Source organism: Mastacembelus armatus, chromosome 9 (assembly GCF_900324485.2).
Source record: "Mastacembelus armatus chromosome 9, fMasArm1.2, whole genome shotgun sequence".
Taxonomy (NCBI): domain Eukaryota; kingdom Metazoa; phylum Chordata; class Actinopteri; order Synbranchiformes; family Mastacembelidae; genus Mastacembelus; species Mastacembelus armatus.
Window position 1 is genome coordinate 17,695,960 of NC_046641.1, and position 17,357 is coordinate 17,713,316.

Sequence of the window (17,357 nt, forward strand, 5' to 3'; positions counted from 1 at the left end):
ACACCCCTCACACATCCTGAGAACTATAATACATGTGTTTATTGTGGTATTAATAGTCTGACTTGAGTTGCTTTATAAAAAAAAATTGTTTTCAGTGCATTATCACAAAATCAATTCAATAAACACTAGTTTTTCATTTTGGTAATAAAAAGTTTTATTTCATCATCAATAAAGTCTAATTATTTAAACCTTTTACAAAAACTCTTCAGCAGTTCAGAAATAAAGTTAAAATTAAAAACAAAAACAAAAAAAGCAAAACCCAATTCTTAAAAACCATATTTCTCTCTAGGTACACTGATTAGTTCAGAAAATGGAACTTTTTACATTTGTAGACAGACAGCTTTCTGACAAAGCAGTTGACCAAGCTTTGCATGACAGAGACAACACAGTAAATAAAATCATATTAACAAAAACATCTCTGGAACTGTATTTCCCCTGCAAGAGCAACCAAAATAGAGACAAAGGAAAACGAAAAGGCTCATGTTCATTTAATTCTGTTGTGACTTGCCCATTAATCCTTCATTAGCACTCCCATTCTGTACTTCTACGGTTAGGTTGACGCCCAGATTTAAAAAATTAATAATATTAACATTATTATTAATAATGTTAACATAAAAAAATTAAGTTAAAGTTGACACTGTTTGGGAGAAAATTAAATTCTCTGGAAAAAGTATGAAACCATTTTTTCAATTTGTGTCACTCAAAGGAAAAGTTATTGTTCCCAATACTTCACAAACTATTCAAGTGTGGTCAAGCATTTTGCAAACACACATAACATATATAACATCCCACTGAAATAATACACTACTTTTACAAAAAAAAAAGTTATATACTTTTTATTTTTACTTTTTGTCAGAAAGCTGAAGTTTTAAAACAATGTCACTTTGTCTTGATGACACTTATAGTTAATGAGTTTCAAGCAGTCCACTAACCATGAACTTTGGCGAACTATTAGGAGAAAACATGTTTTTTATGGCTGTGTCTTAAAATCAACTCTACAGGTCATGTCTATTTTATCACTGCTGACACTTTGCTAAAATTCAGGGTATGTGTTAGTAGACACAGAAGCAGCTAAACGTCAACCAACTAGATTAAACTTTGAAGCCGAGATCATGGACAGGAAATGAACAGGAAACCATCAGTAATCACAGCTCTGTTCCACACACCCGTCCTTGTAAATACCCACACTCCAGGAAGATGTCCTCCAAAATGAAGCAGAATACTTGTGAAAGAAAATAAATCATCTGTCCTAATAAAATAAATAGCAACAAATGATCCTGTCACAAAATTTACTTTCCAGTCGTTTTAAGATGAACAGACTAATAGGTTTTAGCAGAGCTACTGAGTAGTTCATATCTACTGGATTTCATGAGCTTGTTCCTGTTACAGTGAAATGTCCTTAATGTTGCAGCAATTCTCAGACGTCTCTTTCCTCAGTTTCAACAAAATATTTGCTTCAGCAGACTGTGGCAGACGCTCTCCACAAAGTAAAATCCCAAACCTCAGAGCAGGTCAGCGAACATGTAGCCAAGCTATGTACAGAGCTGATAAGGCATGATAAAATAAGATCATTGATCTACAGACTTTTTCACTATTCATACTGATGCTAAATGTAGAATACAGCACACATTCAACATTATGCGGTCCAAAATGCAGCTGAAAATAAAGCAAATGGCAACGTAATGCCACAAAGTAATGCTCTAGAGATGACTGTTCATTGATAATGACTGTAAAATATCCATATATAGCATTTACAATACAGTAAAACCTGATAAAGTTACATCAGCATGTAATCCAGGAGGTGAAGTCATCCATTTGCTATGTGGCGTGTCGGTTAAGTCTGTTTTCAGCATCCCTGGCTACACAGGAATCAAAAGAAGCTACAGTTTTCATTTTTCCATTTGACTGGGTTTAGGATCACACTAACACAAAAAGACTCTAGGAAGAATCTCACCACATTTTCACTTCCATTTGCTGCCATTGTAGAAAGCCTCATTTGTGTTCAGTGCTAGACATTTTACAGCATAGCAGACGGTACAGGAGTAACTTAAGGCATTATAAGATGGTGATGAAGCTCTGATGGAGGCCTGTGCTGCAGAGCCCACGGATGGAGGCGCCCTGTCACTGGGATCACTAGGATCATTTAAACTTAACTACAGTTTTTGATACATCATAACCCCATAAGGGTTTCACACATTATCATTAATGGTATTATGTTATATTTGGCTGCATTCAAGTTATAATCATTGCTGAGTGAACAAACAAACCTTATTACATAATCAAAAACCACTGACTTCTGGGAAGGTTGAGATATTCAATTTTTCAAGTCTAACGCTGTCGCGTTTTAAGATGGCTTCAGTTTGCCAGACTGTAGGAGATATGAAAAAATATGGAGTGATTTCATAAAGCGAAACACTCTAATGAAAGTGACCACCACCACATAGGGCACTATGTACACAGTGAGATTTTAAAAAATTGATAGAAACTAATTGTGAATTGGACACTAAATTGTAAATATTCTAAATATACTCTAGTGGCAGAAATGTAAAACATCCGGCAACATATAACAAAAATCAAATGATTATAATAATATGTAATGGCATGTAATAAAATGACCAAGTCCAACTAAGATGGCAAATAAAAGAGCTCACAAAATAAAGCAACCTACCCAACCTAATGTCACAAGTCTTTCACAGAGAAACCTCCATCTTTGTTTTGTGTTCACTGTGTTTGGGGGGGCTGCTGTTGTGCAAAGCAGGTCCTACTTCCTGATGTGGTGTGCAAAATCCTTCTCTAACCCCAGGCCTGCAGAAAAAATAAATTACATTAATAACACAAACACATTATGAACAGTCACCACAAAATAAACAATAATCAATTTTTGACTTCAGCTGGTGACTTAATTCAACATATGGATCAACTATAAACCTTCGCCTGAGAGAATAACTTCTGGCAATAACAGTGTCTGCTTCTGTAGTTACCTTAGTTTTGAGCAAGCGCAGCCTGTTTGTCCGCTTCAAACTCCCCTTCATTCTCCTCATCTCCATTATAATCAGCTAGTTCCTCCTCCATGTCCTTGTCTGTCAAACAACATGGCAATTAACATTGAGGTAACAAAGCATAGTGTGTATATTTCTTTCCCTCACAAACATCTGGCCCTCCAGTGATCAGCTGCACTTTCACAAAGATAATGCACTCACCATATTTTCTGTTTGGTTTTTTTTTTCTGTATAAACACACTTGCCTATTTTTTCAGCTTGTTTATTCTGCTGTTTCCCCAAATCGAGTCCCCCCACTTCCTGTTCGTCCGCATCATACTCTTGGTCTTCCAGTTTCAGACCAAGATGAGATTCATCTACCTTCCCTCGGCCAATCAGCATGCCTTCCATCCCAGGGTCTGCTTCTGGCAACAGGATTAAATTGATGTTTAAACTGATGAAAATGTATTAACCTCTTCACTCAAGACATCCTATAGAAATACTAGTGAGGGACTGTCACCGCTGAATGAGACAGAGAGGACTATAGGTTGCCATGCTGTATGTTACAGACTCCACACATGTAAACACATACTGAAGCAAATTGGTGGGGCATATATGCTCTTTGTTTGTAAAAGGGGTATGCTGAGGGTGTGTGTATTTTTAGAACAACTTTTACTCCAGTAGTTCTACAGCATAAGCAAGGCAAATAATTACTTTGGTGTGTTCAATGTGTCTGATTCTCTGAGCTCTTTACCTTCTGTTTGAGCGCCCTCTTCATTAGCATCCATCACCTCCATCTCGTTTTCCTCGGTCAGATTATTTGTCAAAGGTTTACTGGTCTTTGTCTCCTGTGTTTTAACAGCTCCCTCTGGTGGTAGCAAAGTGTCTTGCTTGGATGTAGCAGCAGAGGGAACTGACAGTGACTTAACTTTAGTCTGATCCTTTGCTGGAAGCAGCTTCACAAGGGCATTGGGTTCTGGGAAATAACAAGGCAGAACACAAGTGTAGTGTGAATTTGTACATTACTGTAAGTTTGCATAAAGATATAGAAGTGCTAAAAACACCCAAATGTATTGGATGTACAGGATTTACATACACAGACATCACTGCATGCTTTTAATTTCAGTAAGGTAGACTAAGCCACCAGGACATCGATATATGTCTTTTACCTTTGCTTTCAATGATTTCATTGGTCAGTAGTTCAGCTGGCTCATTTCCTGTGGGCTGAGAAAGGCCTGGGGTGTGGCTCACAACAGTTGCCGTCTTAACTGCATCAGCCTCATTTGTGGTTTGTTCGCCCTCTTTTATTGCTTTATTTATAGTACTTTCCTGATGAGAAGTAAACATCATCAAATATTACATTTCCCCAAATGAACAAGATAGACAAGGTAGACAAGGATCAACAACAGCAACAAAGTCAATTCTCATATATGTACCTGGAGACCAGAAAGCTCTGGTCAAGCAGGAAATCCTGAAAGTTACCTGTGAGGAGATACTTTGAGGAGGGATGAGTTTCTCCATTTTCTTCTGAACCTCACGTTTAGCAGCAGCCACCCTCTCATCACACAACTCCTTCTGGGACAGGACTTGGGAGTTACAATGTGTCCTACACATGTGTACAAACACACACAGATATATTAACCAGTGCTGGCAGAAATATATATTCGCTAGACCGAAGCAATTGGCAATGCCATTGGCAGTCCAGGTGCATGTGACATACCTGAAGCTTTTGGTTTGATTTGGTTTAGTCATTTATTTGATAGGGACAATGCTTTTTTTGATTACATAACTGCAAGTATTCCAGAGTGAGCCAGAAGGTGTGTATTCTTGGCACATCCACAATGGTAAAATACAAAATTGCCCTCTCATTAGCTAATGACATATCAGTCAAATATAACGACAAAACAATACTATAAATGAAAACTTAAATAATAGTATACAATACTAGCACCAGCATTATGGAATTTAAGTCAACCATTATTTGCACACAAGATTAAAACGTTAATCATTAATGGTGAAACTGGGTTATTGTGAATTATTCATGTCAAAGGATGTACAAACATAAGGAATCTTATCTTACATGTCATATGTGAGTTTGTTGTTAAGGGTGTTGATGTTACCCAGGCAAACCTGGAGCTCCTTCTGAAGTTTCCCCAGGTCAAGATTTAGCTGAGTCAATTGACCTGTGGTACAGACACACAAAAGACATTAAGAGCCACATATGAGCTGAATCATTATTTTTCTATGGGGGGAAAAAAAAAATTGCAATTTTTGAGAACCAGAGGTTTAAAAGTACCACTTACCTTTAAGTTCCTGTATGGTTTTGGTACTGGAAGAAATATTCCGCTGCATGGTGCTCTACAAACAAAAACAAGTATGGATATTTACAGTCTGATTGAAATATTCCCTTGATAATGTGTGTTAAGTGTGAACCGCAACAGTATGCAAGTCCAAGTGTTTTTATTGTCCACAAATTCCCAGGGGTCAATACCCAATAGAAAACAGTTTAATATGCGATTCTGTATTTTGTCCTTATTTAACCCCATCCCCCAGTGGTGTTTGTGTGCACCTTCTCCTGGCTGCAGATGTCCTGAGCTCCTTCCATCTGTCTCTTGTAGAGGCTTTCTATGTGGCTGATCTGCTCCTTTTGTCTCTGGATCTCCTCCTTCTGTCTCTGGATCTCCTCTTGGAACTCATTCTTCTTCATCTCTGCCACACCTCGCTCTGCTGCTCCACGTCGCACCTGGCCCTCCAACTCATACAGTTTAGTCTGTATCACATGCATAAAGAAAAAGGTCATTTACTACTTTTTGTGCTCAGCTTATAATGTTTAGACAGAGGTAAATACCAGTAATGATAAAAGAACAGATCATTAACAGCCTGAGACAAACCTGAATTATACTGACAATAAAAAGCACACTGGCTGTGATTCAGAGGTTTCTTCTTCATGTCACTTATACCCAAGACAGTAAAACAATATTAGTCTATTCCTGTCCTACACTGCAAATACATAATGTCCTGGGTTAGGTTAACTGCTTACAGCCACCTGCATTGAAGGCTGTGTTCAAAAGTAATGACAATGGCTATTGTGAAAGTTGTAAGAGGAAACTGCATAATGTACAGTAAGGTCCTCCCACAACCAAAATCTGAAACCCTAAAAAAATAGAGACTAAATCAAGAATGCTGTGTTGATGAAGTGTATCTAATCCCTGCAGAGGGGAATCATGCATTAAATTATACATGCATTTAGTGTTCACTTGAATGCACAAAATAGCCTTTAAGTGTCTTTAGGTCTCACAGAAGTTTATAAAGTGATATTTTAAATGCGATATTTTCAATTATTAGAAACCCAAATACTCAAACACACACAAATAGATTAACCCACAGTACCTGTAGGTCCAGGTTGCGGGAGCTGGATATCCAGTAGTTAAAGCCCAGAACCAGGATACAAGCAACTAGTGCACCAATCATTAGAGGGGGTGATCTCACTCCACGACGCCCATTCCCCAGGCCGCCCATAGCTGTCTACAGCCTGGAACACACAAACCAATGCAAGGATCAGTACAGGTGTCATGTTAACTGCATGTTTTATACAAGTCTTTTCTGACCTAAAGTGGTTATAGTAGTGTTGAGGTGTTGGCTGGTTGATTACGGACGTTAAAAGCGCGCTGCAAGTAGCAGTGAGCTACTTCTGCAAGTCAGCAAAACACAAAAATCTGAATACAGAAAATCATACCTGATTACTCAGACTTTACATATCTTCAGACATTCCATTATATATACAGATTCATAGCCGGGATGCTAAGAAATGCCTATTGTCTAAAGCTCAAGAGGTTTTAGTCCTTTAGTCCCTATTTAAGTATTGCACTTTAACCTCACTGATGCGGTATCATGTTGTCTGGTGGTGGCTTTGATCCATTATGTAAATGATCCAGGCATGACGCAGGTGCAAACTGTTTTTAATGGTAGAATGTGATCTAGTTAGTAAATTAACCTCATGAAGATTTCGTACAATCGTACTAAAATGCGAGCAGAGTGCGGTCGGGCTTAGGAAAAAGAGAGGGGTATGCTGTTTTACACTGTCTAGGTAATGGTGTTGCTATTAATGGGGACGCATAAATGCCTGACAACAGTACGATTACACAGCAGGGACTAGCTCAAGGGAGTCAACCTCGGCTCAAGATGACAAACAAACCCTAGGATACGATGATGAAATCTGTGGTCTGCTCTCTTACTCACAGCACAAATCTGGAAACAGTTGTTGTTCTGTCTTTAGCGTGTTTGGTCTCAGACTGAGCCTCTTCTGACCTAGCTAACACTGAACAGTAGCCAGAAAAGGGGAACGAGCCGTGTAAAATCGATCAGCTAAATAACGTTAACGTTGCAGGTCGAGCATGAGCATGGCTGCTCATAACTGGTGTTACTAACGTCAGATATCACAGTCTGAAGAAGGCAAATGTTACTGTATAATTTGCTGAAAACAATGGCAGACAAACCGACAACAAGATAAGGAGCAAGACATAACTTTGCCATTATAACGTAATGTTACGCTACAGGCTAACGTCCTTAGCAACAGTTGCTGTTAGCTTTACGTTAACGCTAGCTAACGATAGTTACTTACCCGGTAGATTCAGCAGTCACAAAACAGGAATTAAATGTTGGAGCCAGTATTTGGAATAATAATTGGTGATCAATCTGACTCTATCGGAGCTTCTTCGTCTGTAAGCAGCGTGATGTCGCTGACTGGGTAACGGTAGTTAGCTTGTACCCATTATTGCCACATAAACAGCGGAGTCCCTCTGTGTTGTGCCTGGTCGGGACAAGATGATGGTGCCTTCGTTTGCTGTAGGAAAAATGCTTGCACTGTATAGCATCATTGAACTTGCCAAATATCGCACACAGATTTAATCCCCGATGGACGCTTTGCTTCTATTAGGCTCTTTTCTAGAGTCAAATACCGGTACATATTACACACTACCTCATTTCAGCTAAAGAGTGGACGTTACTATTTTAATCCCCAGAGCATTTGAGTCTTGGCATATATTTTACGAAGAGCACAGGAAGGTAACACGAGGATCTTTAAATCTGATAAAATAAAATTTCTGCTTTTAACACATTGTGAGTCTATTAAAATCAATTTATTTTTAGTTTAAAATGCTATCAATTTTAATTACGTCGTTCATTTATTGTTGGCCCTCACTATATTTGTTGAGCCACCGTATGTCCAACCACTCAGAATATATGCATTAATACTCCACTACACAAACTAAATGGCTATTTAAAGTTATACAAAAACTTTAGCATAAAGTCCCATCTGAGAACATATATAAAAAATATCAAACATTTTTAATAGATCTTAATGAAACATTCATGATTCATCAGCCAACAGAAGACAAAAAATAAACTGATAATATTTTGTTGTTCCTAGTAAATGTAAAATGAGTTTCAATGATTGATTATTCTTACTGATTATGATTTTTATTGTTTCGTACTGTATTCTTGGTTTTCAGGTTTTCATTAATAGGTTGATTCACAGAGTTCACCAAGGAGCTTGTGTGTTTTCAGAATCATATCTGATGTTTATGTTCTTCCTGACCCAGTATAGTCTGACACTAAAGGACACAGTGTTCTCAAGGATGTTGGTGAGGAGTATTTGGGAGAAAGGTTCCTTAGGAAACTAGGTGTGAGGAAGGGATAAGTATAACAGAGAGGGTTACCTGTCGAATGAGAATAGAGTTAATTAGGGAATCACTTTGTAGAACAATAGGGAAGTACAGACTTATCTGATTATGTGAGTGATTATTTGCATTTACTTTGCATGTCTGTATAAGTAGTGGCCTCAGCCTAACAGGAGCTGAGCAACTGGGGAAGACTGATTGATTGTGTTCTATTCTGTTTTGCTCCTTTCTTGCAAGAAATACATTCTGAAAAAGACTGTCTGCACTCTCTTTATTGCTCATCCTATTTAATTCAAAATTTTAAAGCCATATGACCAAATATTCAGACAATGAATTTCCACAAGTGTTTCTCCTACAGGTGCATCACTGTGCTGGTCACCTTTTCTATCCATCAGGCTGTGTTTGCACAACATGACTTTGGAAGACTATGTCAAAAATACATTAAAAAATAAGCTGTACCCAAACAGGTTAAGGATTTGGATGAGAAACATTCTTTTATAGTTACTGATCACTTTGTATAAAACAGTTAGAGATGCCATTTGTAAAATAAAACCATTATTTAGTTATTTTCTTTATAAAATGTATATTTCTCATACATTATCTTCCTGTTTATTCCCTGAGATGTAGTTCTTTTAAGATCTCATTCACAAAACATACATTTTTGTTCTGCATTTTTTCACCAGCATGTGTAGTACAAGGTCTTTGTTTTTTCCTCATGTCCTCAGTCTATCAAACATCATCAAAGATGCCTGTTTGAAAAGATGACAGAGACATGTAATGCCCTCCTTTGGATCTAGTATGTATGAGAGAAAGAGACAGAGAGTAAATGACAAAGCAGGACATATTATCATTAAACTTTAATAAAACACTGGATAGGTTCAGCTTGTTTAGCAAAAAACATACCTTCTATTAGGTAAACTTTCACCAGCGGGGCTTTCTTGTAACAAGCCTGTCTTGCTACCACTTCTGGTAAATGTGATAACTGAAAACGATAAAGAATGTAAACACAGTATATAGTAAAGCACACAAGCTTCTTGATGGATGAAATACCCTGTTGAAAATGGTTTGTCCTATCAGTTTCTAGCTGTGAGCAATATAGAAATAATATTTTATTTCATGGATACAGTAGTTTGTTTAAATTTTATCCCTACCACTTTTCTTGATCTCTGCTACGGAGCTGCTCTGGTCATCCTGTAACTCAGTGTAACCAGGTCTCCTCTGCTCAGGGGTTCGCTGGACTCTATATCGTTCCCTCCAGGCCTAAAATAGAAAGCACAATAGACACATAAATACCTTCACACACCAACAGATTGGGTAGATTTTCAAGGTAAAATTCTAAGAGAAATTATTTGATAAAATAATAATTTCTAACCCATCTACGATTTGCGCTGTCTTCAGCCCTCTGTTGCTTCCTACTTTCTATAAAAGATCAAATAGCACAAGTTATTTAAAAAAGATTGTGTTTTTTTCGTTACATTCCACAAAACTCAAAAACTAATGTTAGCAAATTCAATAAATAAATATGCAGAATATGAGTGAGCCCATGAAAGACAATTAACTTACTGGAAACAAAAGAGGAAAAAATAAGTGCTCATGTCATAAATGTCAAATCTGTGGTGAAACTACCTCTTTTGATGAGTTCCCTGCCTTCATCCACCAGGTCAGCGATCAAGTCATCATCAGTAATGTATTGATGGAAGCCAAGGAGGTTTAAACAGCGAGAGCCTAGGCTGCAACACCACACAAACATACACAATTACATATATACTGTTAATCAAATATTCTTGATGTGATTAATGAAAAGATTCAGTTAATTAAATTATTCTTAAATGATTCCTTGTCCAGTGATCTCTTGTCCAACAAACCTGATCACATTGATTATACCAGGGAGAACTACATGGACAGTAGAGGCTGATGTGGCAAGCATGCACATCAACATTAAAAAAAAAAAAATCAATATTTAAAGAAAATGTGTTATATTTCATCATAATTCATCTAACACAGGCATGAGATTAAGTTACACCATGTAGACACAAATAAAATTAATATTATCATTATAGCCTGATACTACATTTTTGAGGCCAACACTTGCTATTTAGGAGTTTAAACAGCAATACAGCCAATGGTAATTTCTGTAAACATAAACACAGCAAAAGTAATCTTAATACAGGGCTGGGTTTTATTAACGGGTGAGAAATAATCAACTACAATCCAATTGTCCTTCTGGATGTTTATTATTAGCTGAATGCAACTGCACAGTGCACCGAACGACTGATACACTAATAACCATGTATCTACAATATACTAATATTGGACAATACATTGATCAGGTTTTGGTAAACCAACCAAAACTATTTTTGAATGTAGTCTTCATATTTAGTTGACAGCGGTTAATAGCTTACTTGAAAAATGTGGCAAAACAAAGCAGCAAAACCAAGATTGGATAATAGATGTAGAACCCATCAGATATGAAAGACAGCAGATGCATCGAGCCCATAATCTGACAGATTAAAAGAAAAAGAAATACTGCATCAGTCTTTTCAGTTTGGTAGGTTATATTTTTGCGATGATATAATGTAACATTTAAAGAAAGGCTCTTATGTGTGATGGGTGGATTAAAACCTTTGATAGGTATCTATGTACGTGTTGGTATGTGCATGTCTGTGTAAAACCCACAGAGGTGTAGGATGTCTGTATTCTGTCTTGGTGTGAGATCGCAGAGTCCATGTGAATGAGGCCCAGAAAGTTAAGGCATAGAGGAGGAGTCAGACGACAAAACAACCTGAAAAAAAGAGAAGCAATGCAATAGTGTATTTTAGAATTGAGACCAGAGAGAACTGTGCTTCCTCTTCAGGTATTGTGCTATCACACAGTAACCAGATGTTTACTATACAACTTCCCACTCATTTACAGCAGGAGAAACATTATGCACACTGTGATGATAAAGGTCAAACTGAATTTGTAAAGCAATTCATTAAGCCGACAATTTATGCCTTCAGGGCATAAAAAAAATGTTACATTCTGACATACATACATGCCACTGAACTGCAGGCTGTAAGCGTCAGTCTGATGATGTGGCACCAGGTGATAGTAGTTGAAAACTCGTATCCTGAACACCGTTGAGTAGACACACACACATATGAAGAGGATACTGATAAAACACACCATCTGGTGAAGAGAAACAAAACAGCAGGTAAAGAAAGGATGCAAGTTCAATATTATATGTTAATTTAACATATGACATTTTTAAATTAAGCATATTATACTGAGTATAAAAATGTTTTATTCACTACAAATCTGCTGACTATTAATATAACACGAGGTATTTACAAGGAGAGGGTAAATTGACAATTTTATTATGAAAAGAATAAGAGACAGAATAAACGAGGAATGCTCTAGAAATATATTATTTGCATTAGGAGATTAAGTTTGTGGAGTATGTGTGCTTTCATGTCCCTCACTATATATATGCTTACCTCAATAAAAATGTAGTTGTACTGTTTTTCAGCCATCTGAATAAAGACAGCAAAGAGAGAAAGGACCGGGTGTGTGCTGAAAAAAGTGCACTCTGACCAAACTACTGCTGCAGAGAGGAGACACAGCATGACTGCCAGCAGCCTGTAAAAACCTTGCCTGAACACACACTCCCAATACCATTCTGAGGAGGACAAACACACATGTACACATTTATCAGTACAATGTCAGAGAAACCTTCAAGCTGGCAGATTTAAAAGAAAATGACTGCTTTTACAGTACCCTGTTCTCCAATGAAACATCTGCTCTTCATACTTTTTCCCTATAACATGGATGATGTTTTCTCCCAGGTCCTTCTATTTTAATAAAGCTTATTAACTATGATCATGAGATGCTGGGTTTGTACTGAAGCCTCCAACTGACATTTTAATACAGTGTTTTTGTACAGTGTTTCTCTCAAACAGCACTTCAACATTACTAAAAACCTTCATCTAGCCTTTATCTGGCACTCTGGGACTACACTCACATTTATTACAAGGCCTGAATGGCAATCTGGATCACGAAGGACGTGTACTAGAGGATCTAAATATATTTGAGTAAACGAAACACTGGCAGGCTTGTAAAAGTCCAGTAAAAGAAAAAGTCTCACAAAATGCAAATACTCAATTACCAACATTTTTACTTTGTACTTACAGTAAGTATTGGATTGAGTGTACTTACTCCATCTGTGAGTTTAAGGTTTATGAACTCACCCACAGTAGGGGTGTAGATGAACCTATGGATCCAGCCTTGGTGATGTCCGGAGGGGAAGCTGTGGATGAAATTTCGAACCAGGCTGCTCTGGCTTTTATCCACATCCCCAAGATGAAAGGCCTTGTCTAACAAGATAGACCACTGAACCTGAGTCTGAGTCTGTCTCTGCACTGCACAGATCACCTGAAAAACACACACACATACTGTATGCAGGCAACCAGAGCAAATAATTCACTTTCCCATGTGCTGCCATATTTGTGCACTGTTTCCTTTAAAACCAGAGTGCAATGTTGAAAAATAACAATTACTTTGCTATGTAGCTTAACCAGGTCTCTTTTGGTGGGGAGGACATTCTGTTCACGACAAAAGCTTTCTGCATTTCTTCCCATCTCTTCTTGGTATTCAGTTGTACACTGAAATGAGGTGACAATCAAAATGAAGGCCATTCAACAGAACATGACTGTAAAAATCTAAGTGCAACATTAAACTTTGGATGTTCACATATAGTAAAAGGGAAAACTTGTGTACCCTGACTTATTTGACCCACCTTTGTCAATATGGTGTCCACAAACTTTCTAAAACAGTGGTTGTGCCTGACAGATTCATGGACAGCTGCTACCTCCTGGTAATAAGAGATTTGTTTTTCACTTATGAAAGTAAAAACAGGGGTGTTGAGGGGAGTTTTGGTATTGGTGTTAAAAAATGTGCGTATTTTTGTAAAAACAAAGTCTGTTGAACAATCTTCAGATTTAACACCTGCTGGAGTCAGTGTTGATAAGCCTCACCTCCATAACATCTGCAAGGTTCTCCTCAGCCGCTGCCTTCTCAGTAGCCATTTTTGCTGCCTTGAAGTAAGTCTTTGCCAACAGGTAACCATGGGAAGATGACAGCCAATAAGAACGCGGGATCTCAACTAGCCCGTATCCTAGCAACAGCACCAAAAGGAAAAGGCCCCAGGTGTTGGCAGCTGTAATACAGATGGTCTGGAGCTCTGTCCTGCACAAATAAAAAAAACAAAAAAATCAAAACATTGGCATAATATCAGCTTAGGAAACACAACCACAGAACAAGTCATTTTTGCCCTTCCTTTGCTGTTATTTTATTTAAAGAGAAAATGTTATGAATCAAGGGTATACTTTACCTACCATGTGAATTTCCACTGTGGGTGAGCAGCCACATAGATTAGCAGAGAGATGAAGATGAGGAGGTAGGTGCCATAATAGATTGCATTTTCAATGAGCGCTGTTTTAACCTTTCCAACTCTGGAAAAAGCTCCAGAACGAGCATAAGACTGCATGAAGGGCAACAGCAGCCTGTAGACAAACACACGCACACACACACAAGACAGAAAAAAGATCACAGTACAAAAGATCACAGTACACAGTTATGCTTAGAACAAGATGATACATAAATTTGAGTTTGTAATATCTCACCAAGTCAGAAACTGGGAGGTCCAGTAAACAACTCTCCAAAACACTGGTAGGACACCATCTGGGATATAACTCCAGGGCTTTTCACACACCTTAGTTAGACTGTAATACACACCCATATACACACATACATGACCATACACGTGCACACACAGCTCAATAAAGCAGAGATAAAGCCATTCACAGCAGCTATGACGTAACCAGGTTTGTAAAACACAAGCAATAAGTGCAGGTCACTACAAAGAGATATTGTTGTTGATTTTTTTAAAAACACACTTTACTTCAAACACTGATACCAGTTATTGACTGAAATAGATAATTCATTTGATAATACAATAGACAATTTGTTGTGGACTTGAATTTAATTGAGTGTATAACACTACAAGCCACTGGTCTTTGTAGTTCCATAAAATACACTGTCTCTATGGTTTATAGCAACCAAATACAATGAAAATCTTTCCAAGAAGATGAACAAATGGGAGCACATGTTTTCAAAAGACAAAAACTATGGTAGACAGTGTCCAGTTTATCCAAAAGATTCTTTATTTTCAACGGCTTTAAAACACAATATGAAGAAATGCTCTTCCTTGAAATGAGGAAACTATCAACATAATACTGTCAAATTAAATAAATGTTTTATTTATCTTACCTAAGAGACAAGCTGGCCTCTGTATGATTAGCGTGACTTGTTTGTGTTACAGGAGTAGAGTGATTTGAATTGTCAAGCACACACTGGTTGTAGATGGTCTGAGACAGAGGCAGAGATCATGTCAGGTAAACACAGTCCAATATATACACAATGAAGCCTATTCATCACATTACCATGGTAATAGTGGCAATATATTTTATAAATAAGTAGAAACTGTTCCATTTTGAAACTGAAAACCAAGTCTTATGACACCATGTCCTGATTTTAATTATTTTGGTGACCCAAAACTGATGGTGCTGGAACCCTATTGTTCTGCGGTTGCATGGTCTAAACTGCATGTGGAGCAGTGATCACATCATAGAGAAAGGTACAGTAGCAGCATTTTTTTGGCTCCACACAAAGAAAGGTCAACCACAAGGAGGCGCTACAATAAACATAAACACATTAACTTCAGATTGCAGATTGAAATGCTTTTTGCACTGATTTTGTACGTTGTTGGTGTGTTTGAATATTGACAGTCATAATAATCATCAGTCACCTTAAATTAGTAGAATTTAGAAATGACCAAACTTAGTGGCACCTTATTTAAAAAAAAAATATATTTCACACTACACTTTTTTCTTTACTAATGATATTTTACCAAAAAAGGTTTGGAACCTTATATTGAAAGACACTTTACATACTGTGCTGACATCGAGCGGCAGGATGAAGACAATGAGGAAACAAAGGTACCAGGACAGCAGCGTCCCCAGCAGAACCATCCTCTGCTGCTTACGCAAATCTCCATAGCACTGGAGGAGGTAGAGGGCCAAGAAGAAGACAACTACGACCACGACACCCAGCACGGTACCACTCATAGTGATGAATGGATACGTCAGGAGCTCATGATTAAAGAGAGGCAGAGCTAAATTAAGTGAGAGAAAGACAAGAGAGGAAATCATTAAACTTCAAACAGAATGGATTCTAGCTCTCATCTACAGGATAACTGGGAGAAACATGATGACCTGAACACACAGGACAAAGTGAGTCAGATGAGAAATGAATAAAGGGGGGAAAAATCCATAACATCCATAAAAGTCTTAGTGCTTTAAAACCTCACAAAAAACCTCAAAACCACACCAAATGTTTTTTTTTTGTTTTGGACAACGACGACACATAAGGCTCCACATTTCAAATAGCCATAATGCAAACCATTGTGTCAGGAAGGTGGCAGTTTTAGTTTTTCTACTATTACATGTTTTCCATTAGTATATGTATATAAATGTATACAACACAAGCTCAAATAAAACAGCCTTAAACTCTTTGTACAAGTGAACATCAAATCAGCTTTTTGTCATAGTTACATTCTGACAATATAATGTAGTATAGACTTCTCAAATATAACCTCCCTACATTAACACAAGAATATAACTTTTAGGTAGTTCTTAACACAAACTTGCTTCTTATTGAGATGGATTACCATAATCAACACGTTTCAATCAAGATGAGGTAGAGAAATGAAGGAACTCAGTGGGCAGGTGAAATGATAAGTCAGTAAACTATACTCTTACTTGAAGACAAAACAGTAAATGAATTTAGGTCTATCAAACCATATTAGAAAATAAATTGTTTTTCTAGCACCCCCTATGATGGTGACTCTCTTTTCTTTTAGAAGTTATGATGACCACTATATTTTCGTTACAATAAGGCCCTGTAATGTTTAACTAAGTAAAAACTGCGACCATTAAAACTTTGTAAGCTACAGGATCTGATTCAGGCTGTTTGGTTTATGAACAAACGCCTACTGACCTCAGTAAGAAGAACCCAAGTAAGTCTTACCTCTGGGATCATTCTGTAAAGTTTGCAAACCGGTAAACTGTCTGATTTTCTAACCACATTATGTCCCTCAGAAATGGAGTCCGAGATATGGACACAACCTTTGAAACTACATTGCGCTACAAGTTTACAACATGCTGTGCCTGGAGCAGCACGGGATTCTGGGTACTGTAGGCAAGACCATGCTCTAAACAGGAAACTAATTCCCTGAGCTCCACACAACAAACGGCAACTTCTTGGACTAATCATTTTAACGATTTAACTACTTGTAGCTAATTATTGCAACTGTTTATTCATATTTATTTTGGCTAACTATGTTCAGCTGTTTAGCCAGTGCTCAAAGATATAATAATTTTACTTTTAGATAACTATTCTGTTTATTTTTTAAGCTACTTCTTACTTTATTATTTCAACTATTTATGCGTCATTTTTTGTAGCTAATTATATCACTAGCCAATTATATTAAGCAGCCGGCTACATTAAGTTATTTTAACTGTAACTATTAGTGCTAACTAATAGTATTTTTTGTATGTTCAACATTGCTGTATTTCAGCTTTTCCATTAATTTATGATATTTATT

General features: G+C 37.3%; 2 protein-coding genes across 4 annotated transcripts; both read right to left on the bottom strand.

Annotated features, from left to right (window-relative positions):
- Positions 1–129: 129 nt before the first annotated feature.
- On the bottom strand, positions 130–7,779 carry golm1 (golgi membrane protein 1). 2 transcript variants are annotated; one of them, XM_026321726.1, is made up of 11 exons: positions 7,600–7,779; positions 6,369–6,510; positions 5,548–5,748; positions 5,282–5,336; positions 5,059–5,161; positions 4,461–4,584; positions 4,148–4,307; positions 3,733–3,954; positions 3,245–3,400; positions 2,982–3,080; positions 130–2,805 (listed from the first exon to the last, which is right to left on the bottom strand). In XM_026321726.1, exons 2-10 carry the CDS (start codon positions 6,495–6,497, stop codon positions 2,983–2,985), a joined length of 1,248 nt encoding a protein of 415 aa, XP_026177511.1. In that variant the 5' UTR covers positions 6,498–6,510; positions 7,600–7,779; the 3' UTR covers positions 130–2,805; position 2,982. The 2 variants fall into 2 exon arrangements, with proteins under 2 accessions (XP_026177511.1, XP_026177510.1); XM_026321725.2 differs by having other exon boundaries at positions 3,245–3,403; positions 7,600–7,775.
- Positions 7,698–16,917, bottom strand: LOC113138889 (G-protein coupled receptor-associated protein LMBRD2B-like). Of its 2 annotated transcripts, XR_003296503.1 has the most exons (19): positions 16,781–16,917; positions 15,646–15,866; positions 14,963–15,060; positions 14,317–14,415; positions 14,029–14,196; positions 13,669–13,879; positions 13,431–13,505; positions 13,192–13,296; positions 12,883–13,066; positions 12,133–12,314; positions 11,691–11,824; positions 11,333–11,438; positions 11,059–11,156; positions 10,283–10,386; positions 10,029–10,075; positions 9,808–9,916; positions 9,560–9,638; positions 9,314–9,449; positions 7,698–7,821 (listed from the first exon to the last, which is right to left on the bottom strand). XR_003296503.1 is itself a non-coding variant. In XM_026321724.2 (18 exons), the coding sequence occupies exons 2-18, from the start codon at positions 15,817–15,819 to the stop codon at positions 9,386–9,388; spliced, it is 2,037 nt and encodes a 678-aa protein (XP_026177509.1). In that variant the 5' UTR covers positions 15,820–15,866; positions 16,781–16,917; the 3' UTR covers positions 8,566–9,385. The 2 variants fall into 2 exon arrangements, 1 of the variants encoding a protein (XP_026177509.1); XM_026321724.2 differs by lacking the exon at positions 7,698–7,821 and having other exon boundaries at positions 8,566–9,449.
- Positions 16,918–17,357: the final 440 nt, after the last annotated feature.

Bases quoted from the DNA above. Each gene is read 5' to 3' on its own strand.
- golm1 (XM_026321725.2), bottom strand. From the start codon at position 6,497: ATGGGCGGCCTGGGGAATGGGCGTCGTGGAGTGAGATCACCCCCTCTA. The intron at 5,337-5,547 runs GTGCACACAAAC...TTTTGTTTGTAG, and splicing joins ACATCTGCAGCCAGGAGAAG to AGCACCATGCAGCGGAATAT. The intron at 5,162-5,281 runs GTAAGTGGTACT...TCTGTACCACAG, and splicing joins AACCATACAGGAACTTAAAG to GTCAATTGACTCAGCTAAAT.
- LOC113138889 (XM_026321724.2), bottom strand. From the start codon at position 15,819: ATGAGTGGTACCGTGCTGGGTGTCGTGGTCGTAGTTGTCTTCTTCTTG. The intron at 11,825-12,132 runs GTAAGCATATAT...TCTCTTCACCAG, and splicing joins ACAACTACATTTTTATTGAG to ATGGTGTGTTTTATCAGTAT. The intron at 9,639-9,807 runs GTAGGGATAAAA...TATCGTTTTCAG, and splicing joins AGCAGAGATCAAGAAAAGTG to TTATCACATTTACCAGAAGT.